The following is a 22,030-nucleotide window of genomic DNA, read 5'->3' as shown; positions in this document are numbered from 1 at the left end:
AAAAAATTACACAGAGCATACTCAGGTTTTTGGCATTTTTGCTTATAGACTCATCTACCCCCCTCCCCAATGCAATTTAAAACCAGAGGCCTACCAACAAACTTCAGAATCTACTTATCCACTCCACTGTTGTTGGATATATAGATTATTTCAGGAGAGCGACAATATGGAATTAATAGGATAAAGTTTTTCTACATTTAGATTACTGCCTTGGGTTCTTGACAACTGCTTTCCAGAGTGTGAATGTTTACAATAGCCAGAGTGACTTATCAAAACGTAAACTGGACTATACTGTCTCTCAGATGGAAACCTCTGCTGGCTGCCCACTGACTTTAGAATAAGATCTGATCCGTTCATGATGGCCAACAAAGCCCCGCATTAATGGCTGTTTCCTACCTTTCCAACTTCACATCTTACCATCTCTAAGGTCATGACACTCCAGCCGTGTTAACCTTTCCACTCCTAGAACATGCCAACTTCATTCCCATCTCAGCACTTTATATCTGCTGTGGCTCTGCCTCTATCTCTCCCCCGAAATCTTGACATGGCTGGAACCTTATCATCACCTAGGTCTCAGCTCAAATATTACCTCCAGACAGGCCTTCCTGGGCCACCCATGTGAAGTAACACAGATGTGAGATGTGCTCTGTGATCTTGGCAAGTCACTTACAACTTTATGCCTTATTCCTTCTGCTGAAAATAAATGCGATCATACATTTTGTAAGCTGTTATGCAGATGCCAGAAACTGACATCATGAGGGACGTGATGTACGACATGATAAATGTAATTAATGAGCACTGCTGTATGTTACACATGAAAGTTGTTGAGAGTAAATCCAAAGGGTTATCATCACAAGGAAAACAAATTTTTTTCTATTTCTTTAATTTTGTACCTATGAGATGATGGATATTCACTAAACTTATTGTGATCATTAGTTCATAGTCTGTAAATCAAAACATTATGCTGTACATCTTGAACTTACACAGTGCTGTATGCTACTTATATCTCAATAAAACCGGAAGGAATAAAAATTTAATCTGAGAAACTGATATTGTAAAAAACTTATTTTAAAAAACATTTTACAGGCGTATCTCATGTTACTGTGCTTCGCTTTACTGCACTTCACAGATATTCTCCCTCCCCCTTTTAAAACAAATTGAAGGTCTGTGGCAACCCTGTGTCAAGCAAGTCTGTTGGCACCATTTTTCCAACAGCATTTGCTCACTTCATGTCTCTGTGTCACAGTTTGGTAATTCCTGCAATATTTCAAGCTTTTTCATTATTATTATATTTGTTATGGTGATCTGTGATCAATGATCTTTGATGTTACGATTGCCAAAAGGATTATGACTTGCTGAAGGCTCAGCCGATGGTCAGCATTTTTTAGCAATAAAGTATTTTTAAATTAAGGTATGTACGTCGTTTTTTAAGACATAACACTACTACATACTTAACAGACTACAGTATAGTATAAACAACAGTTTTATATGCACTGGGAAACAATATTTGCTCTATTACGGTGGTCTAGAACCAAACCTGCAACATCTCCAAGGTCTGCCTGTACTTAGAACCTCGTTATTCACAAGAGTTAGCTTCTTTTCTATACCTCGAATGTGTTTTGCTTGCCATAATGTGTCAAACAAGACCTGCATTTTTTATTCCTAGCAAAATGATGGAGGTTCTTCCCTCCATCAAAACAATAGACCAATTTCAGTCAGCAGGTACATTACTTCTTCCCTAAGACTACAGCTTTAACTTGAGAAAGACTGTTTAGCCAGAATTTAGCCTGCTTCTACAAAGTAGGTGCAAGGAATTATAACTGGACTCACTGGATGCTAGAATGCCATCGATAAACTCCTGACGTGTTATCTTCCCATCCTGGTCCTTGTCAATTCGCCGGAAGAAATCCATCACCCGAGACTTTTTGTGATTCATCCAACGCATATACTTTTTCCTCCAAACATCAAAGTCAAAGTTGGCAAATTCCTTCAACTAGACAGAAATCAGAGGTGTCAACAAGACCTACTGTTTGGCCTTCAAACCTGCCCAGAGCATACGAAAACTTTCAGACATCCAGCAAAGCCATGCAGGCCTTTCAGGGGGGGACCAACAATGATATCTGTGTATTGCATCTTTTGGGAACGCACACTCTGGCTCCTTCACTTAAAGCCATGATTATTTACACAAGCTGTGGTAAAATGGAGCAGCGAGAGAAACGGTAACTGAACAACCACCATGGAAAATACGGAGCACGCAGAACAAGAATGGGTGGAGCCAGCCTTGCTTTCCCTTGGCACTTTTTCAAAAGATCATCCCCTTAGATGTAAGAGAATGGATTCTATCCCAGAAAAGACGTCCTTAGCACTCCTCACTTATGTGATTTTGAAAGGAACTATAATCACACAGAGGCCTATGTTTTCGAGGCTCAGCCCCCCTCCCCACTGGTCTTCTGAGATAATTTGAGTTCCGGTTGGAAGCATCAAGAATCCAGTCCTGCACCCAAGCACATTTCTTTGGGATGGCAGCAGAGGGAGTGAACTGTCCTTCTGACTCCCATTTTAAATATTTGGCCCTGGTAGATGGCAGCAGGTCTACGCAGTGGGCAGAATGATGCTGAGCTACTTGGACTATGTCAGCGACACAGACTCAGAATGACTTCAACAGTGCAGCGGTTTTCCCCCTGGTCTTTCAAACTCCAAAGTTGGAAGGAATGGGGAAAAAAGAAAAAGCCAAAACCAAATATGCTTAAAACTCAACCGGATCTACAGAAATAACAACAAAAAACACAGAACACTCACTTCTGGGCATAGCTGCTTTGATACGCACAAATAAAAAAATATAAAAGATATTAGAAATTTGTTTTAGAAACTAGGAAGTGAAGTACTTTATTTTTTAGATTGGTTAATGATACTTCAAAAATAGATTCGCTTTTCATAATCTACTGAAGAAAAATACTGATAGAATGACAGGACGATAAAAAAATCACTCTTTTCAGAAATGGGTAGCTTATATCTACACAAAAGGCTCAGTAATGGTCATTTTTGTGAGAAGCTCCACACTTGGCAGTAACCTTGCAAAGTTATGCCCCTTGATCCTCAACCAAGGCCAGGTGCCGAGGAGGGTCGCGTCACAGGCTGGACCCTCCTGGACTGGCTGGCTGCCTGCTTTCCACCACCAGTGCTACGGCCTATCTGTTGTTGGTTTCCTCACATGTGTCTGTCCTCCCAGGGGGCCTGGAGGACAGAGTCCTGGCCTACACTGCTCAGTTCCTCCTTCTGCATAAGGGGGTCAAGGCACACAGGTGATGTTCAGAGGGCCTCGGAAGGGCTGTGTTTTGATAAAAGTCACCTCCCTCCAGGGAAGGCTGCTTGGCGGGGCCTCACCTCCTCCAGCCTGTCCAAGGCGTCGTTCAGCTTCCGCTGCCGCTCCAGTGCCAGAAGCCACACCTGCTGCCAGCGGGCAGAGAGCTGGTTGATCCGTGGGTTTTTTGCTTCAGATTGTGAAAGGATTGGCATGGGAGGAGGTGTGGGCTGACTCAAAGACTTTCCTGAAAGGAAAAATAATCATGAGATTAGAAGAGCTGGTTTAGTCAGTTCACAAAGAGAAACTGCCATCTGTGTGAACCTAGAAGATCTTCATAATGACGTCTGGTCAGTAACCGAGAAAAGGAAGTCGAGACCTGGCTACACTTAGACATGGAAGCACACTGACTTAAAAGCTATCGGTGCTCTTCCCCAGTCAACAGGTACCTGTCTCATACCTTCAATCAATTCTGTCCTACCTTAGCGAACTGAGGAAATGTCAGTGGTTCTACAGGAGCAGATTTATTTTATGATGAAATTAGCGCAACAGTCAGCACTGATGACCCAAACATGGAAAGGTCACTGCAAAAGAACCTGCTTCACCACTCCAAATTTCTACCAATTCAAAAAACTGGAGTCTAGTTATTGTTTGTCAGTGTAAGAAAAGTGAGTTTCAAAAAAGATTTTTGTTCAAATCCAATATGGTTTTTGAAAATGGAAAAGAAATTTCTGCTGGGCACTTGGGAAGCACTCATCAGTGAGCAGGAAGGAAGCATCCTGCACAACAGGCGGCCACGTACTGCTGCCACCGCGGGACTTCTCCATGAAAGGCGCATGGGCTGGCTCTATGATCTTCCTTTTGTACGTCTTGGTGACCCGGTCCACGTCAGGCTGTTTGCGAGTCATCTCCTCCATAAATGTCTGTTAAACACAAACAACAAGGAAAAGGGTTGAGAGTTTTCCTGGACTAAGATGGAATTAGGCAACTTCTTACTAACAAGGGCCAAGCCTGTGACAGATGGAGCAACTGCAAATGCCTTCGTACACGGCTGCACTCCTTTCAAGAAACATGACTGTGGCCTTGAGTGAGGCACTTCATCAGGTTCTGGAGACCTGAAGGAATAAGACATGGCTCTGACTTCCAGGAGCTCACAGCTGAGTGAGGAAACCAGGCAGTCAGAGCAACGAGTGGCACCCAGGGCTCCGAAAGAAGGCCTAGGACAGGCACCCACAGCCCGAGGTGGGGAGGAAGGCTGCCCGGAGGCTGGTGCCTGAGCTGTGTGCTGCGGGATGAAGAATGAGCCAAAGCGGGGGCAGGGCAGTCCCACGGAAGCCTGACAGCGGAGCGAGCCAGAGCCCTGCTGATCACTGGCTGAGGATACAATCAGAGGAGAGGCAAGAGGGACAGCTGGAGAGGTAGGCAGGAGAAGGGTCCAGAAAGGCCTTGTGTCAGGCTAAGGGACTGGGGTTTTATTCTGAGAGCAATCTGTGTGTGTGGGGGGGGGGGGGGGGGGCGCGGGGGAGGTGTTTACGGGTGGGTGGGCAACTGAAGGATTCCGATCTAGAGAAGAGACACAATCAGATCTCTGTTTTAGAGCTATCACTCTGGCCTCAGTGTAAGAGGGAGGATGGAAAGGGGGGAGGCAGGCAAGTTGGGAAGCCATTGCAGTAATTGAGGCAAAACACAGTGAGGGCCTGAGCCGGGGCAGGAGAGAAGGAGCCAAGAAGTATTTTGAAAGTAGGACAGGTAAGACCTGATGACTGGCTAAATGTACGGGGTAAAGAAAAAGGAGTCACTCCTGTGTTGGGTGACTGGGTGGATGAGGAGAGAGGAGGCAGGTGCGGAAGGGAGGGGTGGGGTCAGGGCCAGGAAGCAGGGATGAAATGGAGTTTTAGAGCTGCCTCTAGCTTCCTGCATGCTGCAGACAAGCCAGGAGATGTGGAAGCCCTGGGTGTACAGGTGCTGGCTGAAGGTGTCAGGCCAGATACAACCTCAGGTATGAGAAGAGGGTCAAGAATGGAACTTTGGGGAACAACGTTAATTAACAAGTGGATAGAGGAAGAGGAACCAGCTAAGAAGACTGAGAAAGAGTTGTCAGAGAGATGGGGGGACACAAGAGGGGGGAGCTTAAAGGCACAAGGAATGAGAGGTGATAACAGAAGGGAGAGGGACTGGCCCTGATGGAAGAAGATAATCTCACTCAGGAGAGAAGGGGTCAATGTAGGTAAACTTGATGGGAAGTACAGGGAGTCCTCACTGGCCAGGCTAATTACATATGCTAAAAAGACCTTATGTCCACAGTATAACTAGGCAAGATCCATGCTTGCATTTGGTGTAAATTATCATGGTTAAAAACCAAATTTGTCTCCTAACTGAGCTTTCCTCTGTTCAGTTTAGTTTGATGTGTTGTCTGGCCCATCTCTGAGTACATGCAAGACGTCTTTCTGAATCCAGGTGTAATGGGATAGGTCCCAAGTAATGGGACCTTGGCACAGAGGCAAGTCAATAGGAACAGGATGTGGCAGGCAGATTTCTAAGCCAGGCCCCAAGACTCCTGACATACATGTCCTGTGTACTCTCCCCCTCAAGTGTGGGCAACACCTGTGCAAAGCGTGGGCAGCCACTCCCTGGATTATGGTTTTTTTTAAAAAAAATTAATTAATTAATTTTTGGCTGAGTAGGCTCTTTGTTGCTGTGCGCAGGCTTTCTCTAGTTGCAGCGAGCAGGGGATACTCTTTGTTGTGGTGCGCGGGCTTCTCACTGCGGTGGCCTCTCTTGTGGCGGAGCACGGGCTCTAGGTGCACGGGCTTCAGTAGTTGTGGCTTGCGGGCTCCAGAGCACAGGCTCAGCAGCTGTGGCGCACAGGCCTAGTTGCTCTGTAGCATGTGGGATTTTCCCGGACCAGGGCTCAAACCCGTGTCCCCCGCGTCAGCAGGCGGATTCTCAACCACTGTGCCACCAGGGAAGCCCTGGACTACGTTTTATCATATAAGATCTGTCAGAGCAGGATGGAGGGTCTCCTGCTGGCTTTGAAGACAGATGCTGCCATACTGCGAGACTGCTGTGTGCCTAAGACCTGAGGGTGGCCTCCAGGAGCTGACAGCCAGCGAGAAAAGGGAGACCTCTATCCTACACTGCAGTGAAATGAACGACACCAACAACCTGAAAGAGCCTGGGTGGGAACTGCAGTGTTGGCCGACACCTTGATTTCAGCCTGGTAAGACGTCCCCTGGTCCCCTAGACGGGGAACCAGCTACTTCAGGCCCAAAGTCCCGCCCCACGGAAACTCTGAGACAGTAAGCATGTTTTAAGCTGCTAAGTCTGCGGGAGTATGTTCAGCAGCAATTAATACACGGATGCACAGGGCCAAGGAAACGGGCTCCATGAGCCGTGCAGGAAACACGCGACCACACCATGTGGTGAGGATACCTGATGCTCAGCGATAAGGGCTTTAACTCGGTCGATGTTCTGAGGGATAGGCTCCTGATCCCGTTGAATGAGGGTGGTCTCGGCCCACTGGATCCATGCCAGAAGTTCTTCCAAGAGCTCGGCGTTGGCCACCAGTTCTGACAGGGCGGCTTCGAGGCGCTGCTGGTGCTGCTTGGCCCACGTCAGGACCTGCGGGGGAGGGAACCCGTCGGCTCTCAGCCAAGCACATCCCTCGTTTTCAAAGCCCTTTTTTCTGTGAGCCTAACAATGACTTTTAGGGGAAAGACCACCCAAGCAGTCAAGAGGCTTCACTCTTATTCTGGAGACAGAGCTGGAATAAGAAATCAGCTCCCCCGAAACCACATGTGGCACATGGTATTAGACACAGAATTCTCAGGAAGGAGGGAAGAACACACCACGTGTCCACCGGGCGTCATCAAGGAACACATCACAACACCAGCACCATCCTTCCAGGTTTCTGCACATTATCAAGAAAACAGTCACTACTAAAATGCGAACAACTTGATTCTTGTTGAGATATTCACAGTGAGTGAAAGATTCCTTACGTGGGAGTGGGGAAGCTCTGGAGTATTTTACTGCTGTTCACCCATTTTACGGGGCACGTGCGGTCTTCCTCTAAAACTAGTAACTCACCTCCTCAAAGCGAGCCCGGATGATGGTGATCCAGTGTTTGATGGTGGTGATGCAATCAGGATGGCAGACCACCAGGATGACTTCTCCCATGGCCACTGCTGTGTTAACATCCACGCGCTTTTCTTCCACTTTCTTCATGAATTCCTAAACAAACAAGATTTGAAATCAAAACCTTAAACCTAGTCTAGCAGCGCTGTTAGTTTACACTGAGAGAGGTAAACAACTTTAGTGTGTTTTTCGACTCTATGCTGACACAGAACTCTAAAAGCCTGCATTTAGGCATCTCTGTCATTTTCTTTCCAGTTCTCAGAGGTGGGGGGAAGCGAGGGATTTCACAAAGATGACTTTCTCTGCACAGATGATAAGGACTAGAGAGACACAGGCATGACCCTATTCCTGATCTCTCACTCTTTTTATAAATTCCTGCTTGGATTCATTTCCATATGTGTAAATGGTGTTGTCTTGGACACATATAGTGAGAGCTACAAAACAATACGACATTTTTGTCATTGTTGTTGTTGAAGATGAGATAGGAAAAAGATTATGAATACTACTAGAACAGAAGGCAATCGAATGACCATAGCTTTTCTCCTGGACTCAGAGACCAAGTGTCCTTCCTAACAACCAGAGAGGAAGCTCCTGAAGACACACGTCTGGGAGTTCCACCAGCTCCCAGCCCTGTCTTCCCATCAGAATCACCCCAGTGCCTCAACCCCCTCTTCCCAAACTTCATATATGCACATTACATTACAAATTTCAAAGGCAAATAATCTGCTTTGTTGCCAACACTACAACATTTTAAAAATACCTACAACACAATGCAATGACAAAACCATGATTAAAATCTCTCGGTGGGAAACACCAGAATTAAAAAAGGAAACATTTCCCACCTTGTTAGCACAGTCACACTGAAGCCACAGACACTGTATTATATTCTGCAGCCTGGTGAGCAGTTCTAGGGGCACAGATCAGGGCCTGGAGCTGGTAACGTAAGGCATGTCACACAAGGCGTGTGCAGGTGGGGCGTAAAGGTAGAGCAGCCCGTGTTCTCCTCTATAGTAACACCAGCTGTCTGACTTGTTTACAACCAGCATGTGCTACTTTTATAAGAATGAGTGGATGAGTGGTCTTTAAGGGGTCACAAAACCCACCAATCGTTGCCCTCTCATTCCTGATAATGAGTAAGCTGGGCCCATTCTGGCTTTGCTCCTTTTCACATGAGGTCTAACGTTTCTGAACAAAAGCTGCTTTCCGTTGCTGGCGTGGCCACCCTCCCCATGTGGGTGGCATGGGTCCCTGCACCCGGGGGATGGATTACCTTATGAGTGTCGATGAGAGACCGCAGGGCCTCTGTGTCATCAGGAAGTGCCCCCCGAAAACGCAGTGTCTGCTCTGCTTCAGAAAGCCACTCCAACAGCATGTGAATTGTGTCCCGAAACTCTTCTGCCTGAAATAACCAAGCACAAGAGACTGAACCTCTCTCTGCAGCCAAGGTCCTGGACATGGTATGCCAGGGAACGGTCTGGCCTGAACTCAGTGGAGTACCACGGCACTTGAAGGCTCTATCAAAGCCCCACAAAGGTCACCTTTCATCTGTGCAACTTGAAAAACCAACTAAATTCATTATTTCTCTTATATGGATGTGGGTTAAAATCTTGTTGAACATTTAGAATATCAATTTTTGACTTTGTGTTCCTTACAAGACTGGCTGAAACCAATCCTGATAAAGAGGCTAGACTGACTCTGCTCAGGCCCACCCCCAGGTGCTGTCTGACCTGCTTCAAGGCCTGCTCAAGCCGGCTCTGTTTGCAGACAGAGAGTTTACACACGGTGTCCCAGCGAGTGCTCAGTTCCTGGAGCTGCCCTTTCACCCAAGTGGTGTCATCTCGACTGTTCTCAATCAGCTCCCGGCCTGATCGCTTTAGGACCTGAACGGTTCCCGTTCGCTTTCCCAGTTCCTTCTGGAAAACCTGGAAAAGAAAACAGGAGAATTAGTTTGTCTTACAAATGTTTTGAATTCAAGAAGTAAAACCACAGAGAAAGTAGTCATTTCCTTCAATTCTCCTTGGTAGGTTCCAATTGTGTGTCTTTTATGCACAGACGGAGGTGGGACCACAAGTAAGAAGGAGCCACCACAGGATGTGGCTCTGCATGTGAGAGGCACGACTTCGGGTAAGCTGCTTAACTGGAGCCCCAGTCTCATCTGTGGAACAGGAATTATGCTGTACTAGCATCTCCAGAATTGGGGGAGTCTTTTTTTTTTTAATTAATTTTTATAGTTGATTTACAATGTTGTGTTACTTTCTGCTGTACAGCAAAGTGAATCAGTTATACATATACATTTATCCACTCTTTTTCAGATTTTTTCCCCATATAGGTCACTACAGGGTATTGAGTAGAGTTCCCTGTGCTATACTGTAGGTTCTTATTAGATATCTATTTTATATATAGTGGTGTGTACATGTCACTTCCAATCTCCCAATTTATCTCTCCCTCCCCCCTTCCCTCTTGGTAAGAGCCCACCTGCTACGCACATAAGAATCTGGTGTAACTTCAAGGTAAAGCTCAACGCTTCGTGCTGAAGCAGGAGGACAGTATGTAGTTCAACGTACAGGTGTAGGTTACACTAAATGCTGGTGTGCACGGAGCGGGCCTGTCAGGTTCAGAAGTAGTTTAAAAAACACTTATTTTCATTTTAAGAATCAGTGGAAATGGATATCTTGAGGGTCTCCTGAATTTAAATCCATTTTGACTCAACTGAGAGATATAAACAGGAAACTGGGGGGGGGGGGGGGGGGGCGGCCCTCAATGTGAAGTTTACACACTGGCAAATCTGAATCAAACCAACTTTGGTAAATTCCTTGTGGCTGATGCAGAAACCCTGCAACAGTTTGTTTAAACACACAGAGCAGGGAGCTGCCTCTCTGACAAGCAGAGACACAGGCTCTTTCAGACTTTCTAGGGGAGCCGTAGAAGGGTACCATGAGCTGAAGGCACACACAGGTGCAGGACCCAACGGCTTTGCCCTCCACGCAGCCCAGATCTCGCCCCTCACCTTGTGGGCATCCATGAGGTTCATGACGAGGTCCAGGTCCCCGTGCACAGGCTGGTCCTCAGCCAGCTGCGGCTCTACCTTGTACAACCAGTCCACCAAGGCCTGCAGAGCGTCCATGAACTGGCCCGAAAACAGCAGGGCCTCCTCCAACTTGTGCTGCCTGAGAAAAGCACACAAACTTCACTGGTTTCAGAGGTTCTTTTATGAATGGCTCACAATTCTGACCACTGAACAGGAATACTGCTTGAACTTTATCTAGAGAGGGACTGCTGTGTTAGAACAGTTAGAAATACTGTAAAAAGTGACTAAGAGATGTTTAGACATTTTAAATTAAACCACTCTCTAAAATGGATTAAGCATAGTGCAGGAGACCGGTGTAGATGCCCTTCTGGCATTTTAGAGTCCAACTGCTATGCACACGGTATGCTATGCACACCCTACAAGCCAAGGTCTTTTTATTTACATTACACCACTCCAGTAGAGGGTGGTGGTTCTATTAATGATTTGGAGCCAGGAGTTCAAGTCCTAACTCTCCACCAGTTGTGAGACTCTGGCTGTCTCTTTGAACCTCAGTCACTTCATCTGAAAAACTGGGAGTACAAATAACACAGAGGCATAGCATAACTGGTACAAGTGGATAAAAGTACAACTTTTAGAACCAAATCTCAGCTCTGCTGCTTAGTAGCTGAGTGAGCATGCCGGAGTTAAGAAACCTCTTTGTGACCATTTCCTCATCTGTAAAAGGGGAAGAACAGTACCCACACCTCAGTGGTTGTTGTGAGGGTTAATGAGCCTCAAGACGGTTAAATGAGATACTACATTGGAGGCTTTGTACAGTGTCTGACACAAGAGACACTCAGTAAGACAGCTACTGGCATTACAAATTTGTGATTTACATGTATTTACAGTTACAGATCTTCTTTTACTGTTGGCCTGATTTTATAGGCTTCTCTCTGTAATACAGTAAGGTTCAAGTTTAAAATATGATAATTTTAATATATTTGATTCAAATTATTTCATAACTCTCACTGAATTAACTGGAGATAGCAAGATGCTACTGTTACTGATACATTAGCTTTATTACCACTTTCTAGAATCCTGTCACTGTCTCCTGGTTACTTTGGGGATAACACACAGATCCACGAAAGGGACATTTCACACTCACCTCTCCACAGACTTGCCACAAACAGTATCCCATTTGTCTCTGACTTCTCCCAGTAAGTTGTCAAGTTTCTGAGTATCATCAGGAAGCAAAGTCTTTTCTTTCAGTGCTCTGCCTGTTCTAATTGTGGTATCATACACAGGCTGTTTGCCACCAAGAGTTTTCTGGAACTCCTGTTCTCAAAAAGATTAAAAAAAAAAAAAAAAAAAACCACGCTAAAAGTCAGATGACATCGAGTTTTCAGGTGGGTAACCAGTAATAGTATGAATGTCACTACTTCTTGAACTAAAATTAACAACAGCTTACCCTGAAGAAATTTATAAGGTTTTGTCTGTGCCACATACAGCAGTGCATGACTATTTCTAAAAGCCCACAGTTTTAGCTGGTTACTCCCACAGTCACTTTGTTTGAACTCTTATTTAAATGAGCAATTGTCATGGTTAGACACTGTCCAGATACAAAATGGCTCTATGATCTTGGCTGTTTAACATTAACCGATTAGTTTTCTTTTGACTAGTTCTGTGTTTTTATCAAGCTACAATCATCAGTGAACACCAAGCTTAGGACCTAAGAGCAATGAACTGCTGTACCTTATGCTTTGAGAGCTGAAGTTTAATTTTGTCTGGGTCGTTGGATATCTCCAGTTCTGAGTCCAGGTGACTCTCTGCATCTTCTAGCCAGTCAATCAGTTTTTTCCAAGCTTCATGGAACTAAAATTATGTAAGAAATACGTTATAACAGGAATGAATACGCACACTACACAGCACTGTTATGTGAACCAATGCGGAGACTCAAAACATGCAGCCCAAGGTTGTCCAGTAAATTAGTATCTTCCTTTAATAACTTACTTGTTTTGCTCGCTTTCTGGCATCATCCAGCAATCGTCCTCTTTCAATAGATCGCTGGACAACCTTCTCCCATCGAGACTGGACGCTAACCAGCAAATTTTTGATCAGAACAACGTCCTGTTTCTGGCTAAGGAACTTTAACTGATTCCCGGTTTGATCCAGCTCAATGATCTGGTCTCGATGAGCATTTACTTCATTAGCAAACACCTGAGGGGAAAATATTGCTCTTTTTAAACTGGAGATAAGATCAAGGAGCATCACTTTCAATTGGCGCTTTCAAAGGGAAGGCAGCATCGTAATGCCATTGTTACCTTGTGCTCCTCTATCTGGGAAAGGACGGTGTTTAGAATCAGGCTGGGAGGAGAAGCGATGTTTAAACTCTGCTCTGCTAGAGTGAGCCAGTTGATAAATTCTTGCAGGGAATTCTGGAATTCTGTTGCCAGGTTGAGGGCCTCTTCCAGCTTTGACTAAATTTTAAGTAACACACACACACACACACACAGAGAAAAGTGCCAAATTCAAGAATTATAGTTTTAAGGACAAAGGCGTGAATTGTACACCAAATGAAATGACTTCTAAGAAGGAAGCCTCATTTAATCAACCTCCAAACATGCCCTGTTTGCAAAGAAGGGGACATTTTAGTGCTAGTGTTTGAAACTGAAACAACTGTGCTTGGAAAAGGAAAGAGCACAGTTTGCAGCTAAGTTGCTTTCTCTGCCATTCCCCACTTCCTGAGACATTAAAGAACAGGAATAAAGGCATTCAAGCCATTCAACAAATGTAAGTGAACAGACCCTTTAGTGGTGACAGCTGCAGGATCTGCAACCTACTTTGGGCAAAGTCTCAGTTTCCTTTAATGTCCTTTTTGTGGCATAAAACAACTAAATGAAAAGCACTTGACTGTGAAGATGACGGTCACTGCAGTGCTCTCTATTTGAATATGTTTTCAGAAAATATGGCACTTGAAAATGTCTGAGTCTGAAACTTATGCTTATGCTACAGCAACAAAGGTAATAAAAGCCAGAATATTTCAAACAAAAATGTGACAATTTACATAGATGTAAATTTTTAGTCATTATGATCTAAATCAGAATGACAAAAAAGAGTGGCTCATTCAGGGTGTGTGCTACTCTCCACGAGGACATCCCAGTTCCACAGTCTACAAGCTCCATCCTCAGAGACCTCTATCCCGAACATCTGGGTGATAGCCTCTGACCCTGGCCCGTCTACTAGGCAGGCAAAGTAGAATAATGACAGGTTGTTAATAATGAATATATGCAAAATATTCACTGAAAGAAACCCCAGAAGTACACTAAAAATGTTCATTGCCGTTAAATGGGCTGTGTATTCTTTCTACTTTCCTCTTGGTATTTTCAGGTTACTTCTGTAACCTAAAAAACACTGTGATGAATGTTATAAAAATGCATAGACCAGACCAGTCTAAACAAGTTCAGTGGACAAAGGATATCTACCTCAAATCTATCATAGAAATGCTTAGCAATAAATATATTGCAAGTTCCTACATGGCAGGAAATCTTTCCACATCATTTTATCTATATAGTCTTCAACAGGGCTTAAATAATTTTAGCGATCCTGGAATGTAATGTTCTTACAAAATCAGAAATAACTATCATTGACAGCTAGCCTTTGCTCGATCAATTCACCAACTAAAGCTGACCCCTTAACAACATGGGTTTAGGGGTGTCGATCCGCCGAGAAGCTGGAAATCCGTGTGTAACTTTAAAGTCTGCCCTCCACATCCACGGTTCTGAATCCAAAGATTCAACCAACTAGGGATCATGTAGTACTGTAGGTATACTTAGTGAAGAAAAAAATCCTGCATACAATCAGACTTGCGCAGTTCAAACCCATGTTGTTCAAGGGTCAAAACTATATTCCTTGAGGCAACTTGTTCCACTGTGGCAAAACCCTCTAGAAACTACTTGATTTTGAGCCAGAATCTACCTTGGTTTCTTTAATTAGTCTTAGCTCTACATTCAGCAGGAATTATAGACAAGACCCTGTCCAAGAATTAGAACACAGCCATACACTCAGGTCCTCTGCCCACTCTTCATGTAACGAAGTTACCAGACCCCACACTAGAGGGACCCTAGGAAATTAATGCTTCTCTCAAAATGTTCATTTATATGTGTGAAGATGTGGTTTACTTCCTTCTGCACATTAAAGTTCATGATGACAGAGTTCATGCCTTTATTGTTTTCCACTGTACACCTAGCACAGTGCCCGGTACATACATGCTTAACGACTACTTGTTCAATGGATGTGGCCAATGGATTTGGACACATAGTTTACCGTTTCAGCTGCCCAGCACAGAAACTCTATGCAGAGTGATATTCTAGAACTCTGTACTCATAAAAAACAATGTTTGGGGGCAAATGCCTTGATCTCTGATCACTTTTCGTTTGAGGAGAATTTGACTTTTTGAGGAAGAGTAAGAAGAGGACATACAATTTACTGCTCTTGAGTTTTAGTAACTAGACATCAAATTCCGTGTGAGGAATAATTAGTGATACTCCCTGCATGCTGTTCCCAACCTCCCAACTCCAACAAAACCTATTTTTAAGTCCATCACTGAGCAGTAACAGGCAGTAATGCCTTAACTGGTAGATGCAGAAAAGGAATGCAGTATTATAAAAGCAAGTATCGGCAGAAACTATCAGCATCAATGCAATTTGACATGGATGGAAAATAGAAATGTAATGGCAGAAAAGATGGCTTGATTTAGCACAAAGCCAGTTCTGAGGGTATCAGTTCTGCTAGCTTGCTACAATATAATGAAAAATCTTCCATGGAAACTAGATGATAATTGCATGTAATCATTAAGCAAACTACTCAAACAGTAATCAAACTGAATTTTGTGGTGATACCTTTCTTTCTTCCATCTTACTGCTGACCACATGCCACTTCTGTTCCAAGAGTGCTACGCTCTGTTCTGTCTTTGAGCCAGATCCAGAATCATCACGGCTGAGAAGCATGAGCCTGCCCTTGTCAAGCAGTTGATTGTAAGTCTCTTCCTTGGCTTTGAGCTGGGAATAGAGTTCCTATAAGGGCAAGAAAGAGATCAGTAATGCCAATTCCCTGAAAGACACCCTCACAGATTTACAAGCACAGTTTGGGAAAGCCAAGAAAGGTCTCATTTTGATTAAAATCCTTTCTTTTGGATTCAATTCAACTGCTGAACAATTAGGAAATGAAACCCACCATTCTTCCTTAATATAAAAATAATTTTGTCACCAACAGAATTTTTAAGGATCAGAGATCACAAAAATAGCCCCCAATAATTTATTTCTCCTTTTCCTGAGGGATATGCCTAGAAATTATGTTGCCCCTTGTCCTCAGCCACTTTCTGCAAATACTGTCAGCTTCTACTGGATTTCCCTAAATCCCCCCTCAAGTAGGTTTTTCCTTTAGTTTTTTGGCTGCTCCATGCGGCATGCGGGATCTTAGTTTCCCAACCAGGGATCGAACCCTCGGACTCTGTAGTGGAAGCACAAAGTCTTAACCACTGGACCGCCAGGGAAGTCCCAGCAGTCTTTTTCTTAAATACAACCATATCTGTGTCACTATTTGTCTTGATGCTCTCACCTTCACATCAATATTCTTGTGCCAGTCAATCTGATTAACTCAAAATCTGCCAGCTCCCCAGGGCATTTCTGGTTCACTCTTTCCTGTCGCTGCCTATCGCAGGGTGTTAAAAGCCTGTACCTAAGCAGCAATCCCCAAGTACTATATTGTCAGTAAAAACGCACTACTTTGTAGACTCCCAACTACATATATGTCTGTGAATTCGGAAAGGAGATACTGAAAATGCGATGCTTATGCTCAATTTCAAGAAATCTGTTACCATATGTGTATCAAGCTGCTCCCTAGCCGTTTCAGGAAGTCCTCCTGTGGGCTTTGATGCAGAAAGTTGGGTCTCCATTCTAGTCAGTTCCAAGAGGAAATCTTCAATTTCACTATGGAAACCCTGCGCCTTTTGAGAAAAGACATTAGCAAGGTCAGTAGTCAATTCTAGTTTCACAAGTAAACTTTCTAAATGACCACATGAGGAATCTCTTTGAGGGAGGAATTTTAGGCTGCTCTCACGCAGGGCTGTTCTGTTGCTGGATGATTATGGGGCCAATGTATTTACCTATTTTCAGAATTGAGCAGAATCCTTCAGACCTCACTGTAACAGAGATGCCTGATATAACCTGATGAATTGACTGACTAAGTAAGGTACCGTTGAATATGGATTCGGAGGGACCTGACTTGATCCAAAAAATAACTCAATCTGTGAACAAGGTTCGTTACAGCAAAGATCTATTAACTTTGAATAGTAGATAGAGGGACGGGACCACAAACTAATCCAAAAAGAATGACCCAATTAAAGGTTGTTCTTTCCAGACAAGTCCAGCACAGAACTGACCCTCAAGGCAGAGGGGGTTCTACCCCAAACTGCTTTTCTTTTGTCGACTTAGATGGACTTCCTTCTGAATGGTGTCATGTGCACAGCCCCACCCACCTAACCTGGATAAGTGCATGTACCTGCTGCAGCGTCGACTGAAGCTGCTGCTCCCTCTCCTCTGTTTTTTGTAACACTGACTCCCAGCACTGGTTCATGGTTTCTAAACGGCTCCTTAAGCTGCTGGCATCATCTCCAGCGCTAGATTCAAGAAGCTCATTGCCAGCTTTGTTGACTGTTTCCACTGTGGCTTGATGGGCCAGAACATCATTTTTTAGAACCTAAAAAATGTTGAACAACATAATTTACCTCTCTAGGTATCATTAAGCCTGGCTCTCTAAGGTACACACAACATCAAAAGGTACAGAAACATCAAAAAGCTTCTGATGGCAATATCTGGTCTCAAAACCAATAGGCTTAGAGATGAAAAATGAAAATACTTACGTGGTGCTTTGCGAGCTCAACTTCAATGACTTTTGGGTCTCCACTTATTGGTCTCTGAGCATCTAGCAACTCTTCAGTGTGAGTCAACCAACTCATTAGCTCCTCTAAGGCATGCTGGAACTGGCCAAGGGCCAAGAGAGCACCTTCCAGCTTATGCTACTCAGAAAATGATTTAAAGGGAACGTTTGTTAGGAAATTAGAAAACAGTAGATAGTAGTCCACTTTATGTACTCTACCATTTGCCTTACCTGTCTGTGAGCAATTTTCTCACCCAGGTTCTCCCAGAGGTGTTTAAGTTCCGTCATTGGTTCTCGTATAATGTCTCTGTCCGTTTCATCAGTAGCTTTCTTTAACATCAGTTCACCCTGGTGATTGAGCTTCTCCATCTCAATTTGCTGTTGGTAAACTTCCACTTTGAACTCCTGTCAAAGACATAGTGAATGTTAACATCAAACCAAGTCTTTAAAAATGAAAAAGAAGCAACCCTTCTTCAAAAACCCTTCCCAGGTACAAACCTTCATTTCATTTAACTGATCTTTAACAGTGTTGAGGTCAGTGCCGACAGGGGGCATTGTGCAGAGTTTAATCACAGTGTTATCTAGCCAGTCAAACATAGCCTAAAATAAACATACAAATAAACAGTCAAAAAACAAAACCATGAGGACTTGGGAGACAATTAGCATGATCTCTGCTAATACAAGCAGAGATAAATCAAAATATCAATACTTTGTGCTGTTTGTGCTCTGAGGTTGGGGGCAGAAATAAGGGATAATGATCTTTATTTCAGTAATATGGGGACTTAAGGATGAAGCCAACATGACTGGAATAATGTCCAAAATAAACTACTATTTCTTATGGCCAGCTAGCAAGCCCACAATGTGCTGAAGCTACCGTACTGTGCTGTGCTTTGAGATAACCTGGGTTGGGACCTCTAGCAAGCAATGACTTTGACAGCAAGGCCAGCTTTACTCTACAGCCACTGTGACGATAGATAATATGATGAAAAACACGGCGAGAAGACTAGAAATTCGGATGTCAGAACTTTTCTTGCTACAAGTGGGAAACTTTGGCTAGAAATAAAGAAATAGCCTGTCTTTGGTTCAAGAATGTTGCAGTCCTGTGAAGATGACCAACTCACGCTGGACTCAGAATATGACAGAAACCACGGGGGGCTTCCCTGGTGGCGCAGTAGTTGGGAGTCCGCCTGCTGATGCAGGGGGTGCGGGTTCATGCCCCAGTTCGGGAAGATCCCGCGTGCCGCAGAGCGGCTGGGCCCGTGAGCCATGGCCCCTGGGCCTGCGTGTACGGAGCCTGTGGTCCACGACGGGAGAGGCTGCGGCAGTGAGAGGCCCGCGTACCGCAAAAAGGAAAAAAAAAAAAAAAGAGAGAGAGACCACGGAACCTGTGTTTCCGTGGTGGTCACCTCATGGCCTCTCACCTGAAGAGTGTCCTGATACTGCACAGCGGCTTGCATGGCATCCTCAAGCTTTTCCAGTCTCTCTCTCCATGTTTTGTTTAAGTTCTCCCAGGCATTATTCATCTAGGGTAAAAACAGTGGATCAGACTCTCCAATTAATCCCACTCTTAGTGTGAGTCCAGTAACGTTTTGTCTGAACCCCTTGTCCACTTCTCCACACCTCATCTATGCTCTTCTTCACTTCCGGCTTCTCAGTTTCTCCACAGGCAAAAATCAAATCTGCTCCAAGGATTCGAATAAACTCCAATTCCTCATGCAGACCATCTGTCTCTTCCTTAATAGTCTACATGTAAATGAACAGAACATAAGCCAAAACAGAAAGCAGAAGAGAACTTCCCAAACTTTGCAAATGTAATTTATACCCCCATCGACAGCAGATGTTGAACAGAACGGTCAATTTCATTCAAGTCTTCCAGTGTTCTTAATATTTCACTCATCTAAATAGTGAAGCTTCAGAGTCTGGTTATTTTTCTTATATATACATCAAATATATTTTTATATATTAACAATAAATACATAAAACAGTCTGAGAAAGGTGCAATGAGCTTCAATAATTTACCAAAGGTCCAAAGAGATTATAATCTACAACCAGAAGTCTATTACAGAGAAGAAAATTAACTAGGATAAAATAATAGAGTACAAAAGTCACATATCTAAGAGCTGGGAGATGAGCATAATAGGAATGCTAGGCTATATAATCTCAAAGAAAGTCAGTTCTGTGCCAGATCCTAAAACATGGTTCATGGACTGGCAATGACAGGGGTGGGGAGGTGGAAATGGCTGAAGTAAAAGAAAGATATGAGTGATAAGAGAGAGAATATAGAACAGCAAGACAGTCTTGCCTAAATGGACAAAATGAGGTGAGAAATGCATTTAATAAAAACTAGGATCCCCAAAAAGGCTAGAAAAAGGTATGTGGAAGTAACAATTGTTATTTCTGGATGATGAGTCCAGAATTTATTTTTTCTACTTTCTATTTTTCTACAGTAAATAAATTTACTCGAGAAATAAGTACACCAAAGAGAAGACTAAATTCAGAAATGAAAGCAAAACTGGATTTTTAAAGCACATGCTACTAATATGAATTAAGTTTAAAATTGATGACAGAATTACTTTTGTGTGATGGATCTGCTCTACATCATGACCAGTGGAGGTTGTACGTACCTATACAAAGTGGTAAAACTTGTACATTAAAAAAAGAAAAATCTATAACGAGCAGGTATTTTTTTTCTAGTGTAAAGACATACTATTAAGCTTAAAAACAAAAAAACCTTTTAAGGCACTCAGCCTGGCTAAGCAGTTAACACAACATAGTTGGATACAGTGCTTTCCCATAGGACAAACACACGAGAGAAGGGGTTTTGTTTCTTACCTCGGCGGCTTCAACCTGTTGTTTGATAATGGATGGGTCAATGCCAGGGCTTTCCAAGTCATGGACGATGTCCTGGGTGTCTTTGATGGTGGTGAGGAGAGCTGCCATGTCATACCAGAACTTCTCTGCTAGTTCAAGGACATCAAGGAATTTAATTTCTCGCTCTTCAGCCCGAGCTTTGATGTCCTCCCAGAAGAATACCATTTGATCCAATTTGTCCTGGATTTCTGAGGGGTACAGAAGAGTGAACAGGCCTTTTCTAAGGACTTAAAATCAGCCTCATCAGGTATTAGATCTAATTCTATTTTCACTGAAATTATCCTTAAAAGGCTCTAAAAATGTATAACTGAAGGATCGTTTTCTATCTTAGCTTTATTATTAATTATTTCTATATTCTCATTTATCACTTACGTTGGTCTCCCACATAAAGAGATCACAGAGGTAATCTGGAAATGAGTTATCATCTACTATAAAAGTACTGCTAAGACACTTATAAAGGGGCTGAAATGAGAACTCTGTTTCCAGTCTTCTGTGTTGAACCTGCTATGTTTCCCATGGAAAGTGTTATAAAAGGTAGTTATGTTCTACCCACTACTGGTACTGCAGTTTCCTCGTACTAGGGGGTAAAGGAGCGTTTGTTTCCTGGTCTGGGAATCTAACTACCAATTGTAACCTTATTTCAATGGGGAGATGTGTTCTGAATTCTAAATGACTTCGTGGAATACTCATTACTTGGGAACTGCCTTTGCATTCCATGAAGTACATCTGGTGGGATGCTGGAGGTTAACCACAGCCTAGAATTTATTCTATCGACTTTTAAAAAATGATTAGATTAATCAAGCACCTTTTGCAGCCAGATCCTTGTCAGCTCCCTGAGATCGCCCAATGAGCTCTTCTCCACGGCGCTTCAGGGCCTCAAAGGATGGCTGCAGTTTTTCCAGCTCCACAGTGGCACTCTTGTTGTCACTGATGCACTCTCTGATCTTGTCTACTTCAGCAGGGATCAGGGGTGGCATACGCAGGCGAGAGGAAAGATTCTCCAGAGTCTCCAACATGGGCTCAATTTTATCATGGAACTAAACAAATATTGGACCATTAGCCATCACAGCAGTACTTCGTCACACTTCTGGGGTAAATGTTAGGGATTAAGGCCAGTGTATAAATCTACTACTGTTTAGGATAAAACCTATGCTCAGCCTAGCCCCATGGCTGTCAAGTGTTGGGTTTGTCTAAAAAACTGTTTTGGGCATAGTACACCAGAGCTGGCCCATCAGAAAAAGTAAATGTTTAAGAATCAAAAAGCTATTACCTACTATACGAAAAATCAACTCAAATCCTTAATGCTGCCACAATACTTCCCCAATTCCAACTAACGTGATGAAAAAGGGACAAGACTATGAAATCAGTGAGAGTCAGTGTGTCAACATCTCAGATGACAGTTGCATGCAACAGAGTAGACCAAGAAGTTAGATGCCCTCCACCAACTGTATAAATGGATGGGGAACTCAATATGCTACATGACTTGGAGTTTAAAAGCATCATGGCATGCAGTCTGACAACCCACCAGTGTAATAGTAAGAAACTAAAATGTCGGCATGATGAAAGATAATTAGGGAAGGCCAAATCTAACCTTATTCCGAGAGAACTACTGCCCTTTCCACTTTTCTGGTACTTTGAACAACATATCTATAATTGTAAAATTTTAATTTGTAATATGAAGCAGGGAGGGGACAAAAGGGAGCAAAACAGACAAGTCTGCCCCCTAAAGCCAACTCTGGATTCATTAATTAGAATAACGCTTACCAACTGTTAAATGTCCT

General features: G+C 43.5%; 1 protein-coding gene across 3 annotated transcripts in view; it reads right to left on the bottom strand.

The window, feature by feature from the left end:
* Positions 1-22,030, bottom strand: part of MACF1 (microtubule actin crosslinking factor 1) — a 341,765-nt gene that overhangs the window by 17,402 nt on the left and 302,333 nt on the right. For all 3 annotated transcript variants that reach the window (XM_065881170.1, XM_065881162.1, XM_065881177.1), the window contains 22 exons: positions 21,055-21,286; positions 20,211-20,437; positions 18,999-19,121; positions 18,800-18,901; positions 17,877-17,978; positions 17,610-17,783; positions 17,362-17,517; positions 17,001-17,198; positions 16,318-16,446; positions 15,341-15,514; positions 12,764-12,919; positions 12,453-12,659; positions 12,195-12,314; positions 11,608-11,777; positions 10,443-10,602; positions 9,163-9,357; positions 8,706-8,834; positions 7,388-7,531; positions 6,734-6,922; positions 4,104-4,224; positions 3,385-3,548; positions 1,831-1,993 (listed from right to left, as the gene is read on the bottom strand). In XM_065881170.1, the coding sequence (XP_065737242.1) occupies positions 1,831-1,993; positions 3,385-3,548; positions 4,104-4,224; positions 6,734-6,922; positions 7,388-7,531; positions 8,706-8,834; positions 9,163-9,357; positions 10,443-10,602; positions 11,608-11,777; positions 12,195-12,314; positions 12,453-12,659; positions 12,764-12,919; positions 15,341-15,514; positions 16,318-16,446; positions 17,001-17,198; positions 17,362-17,517; positions 17,610-17,783; positions 17,877-17,978; positions 18,800-18,901; positions 18,999-19,121; positions 20,211-20,437; positions 21,055-21,286 (3,535 nt within the window). The remainder of the gene's footprint in view (positions 1-1,830; positions 1,994-3,384; positions 3,549-4,103; positions 4,225-6,733; positions 6,923-7,387; positions 7,532-8,705; positions 8,835-9,162; positions 9,358-10,442; positions 10,603-11,607; positions 11,778-12,194; positions 12,315-12,452; positions 12,660-12,763; positions 12,920-15,340; positions 15,515-16,317; positions 16,447-17,000; positions 17,199-17,361; positions 17,518-17,609; positions 17,784-17,876; positions 17,979-18,799; positions 18,902-18,998; positions 19,122-20,210; positions 20,438-21,054; positions 21,287-22,030) is intronic.

The sequence above is a fragment of the Phocoena phocoena genome, chromosome 1 (assembly GCF_963924675.1).
Source record: "Phocoena phocoena chromosome 1, mPhoPho1.1, whole genome shotgun sequence".
Classification (NCBI taxonomy): domain Eukaryota; kingdom Metazoa; phylum Chordata; class Mammalia; order Artiodactyla; family Phocoenidae; genus Phocoena; species Phocoena phocoena.
The sequence above is the reverse complement of the archived record's forward strand: the minus strand, read 5'-3'. Positions and strand labels throughout refer to the sequence as shown.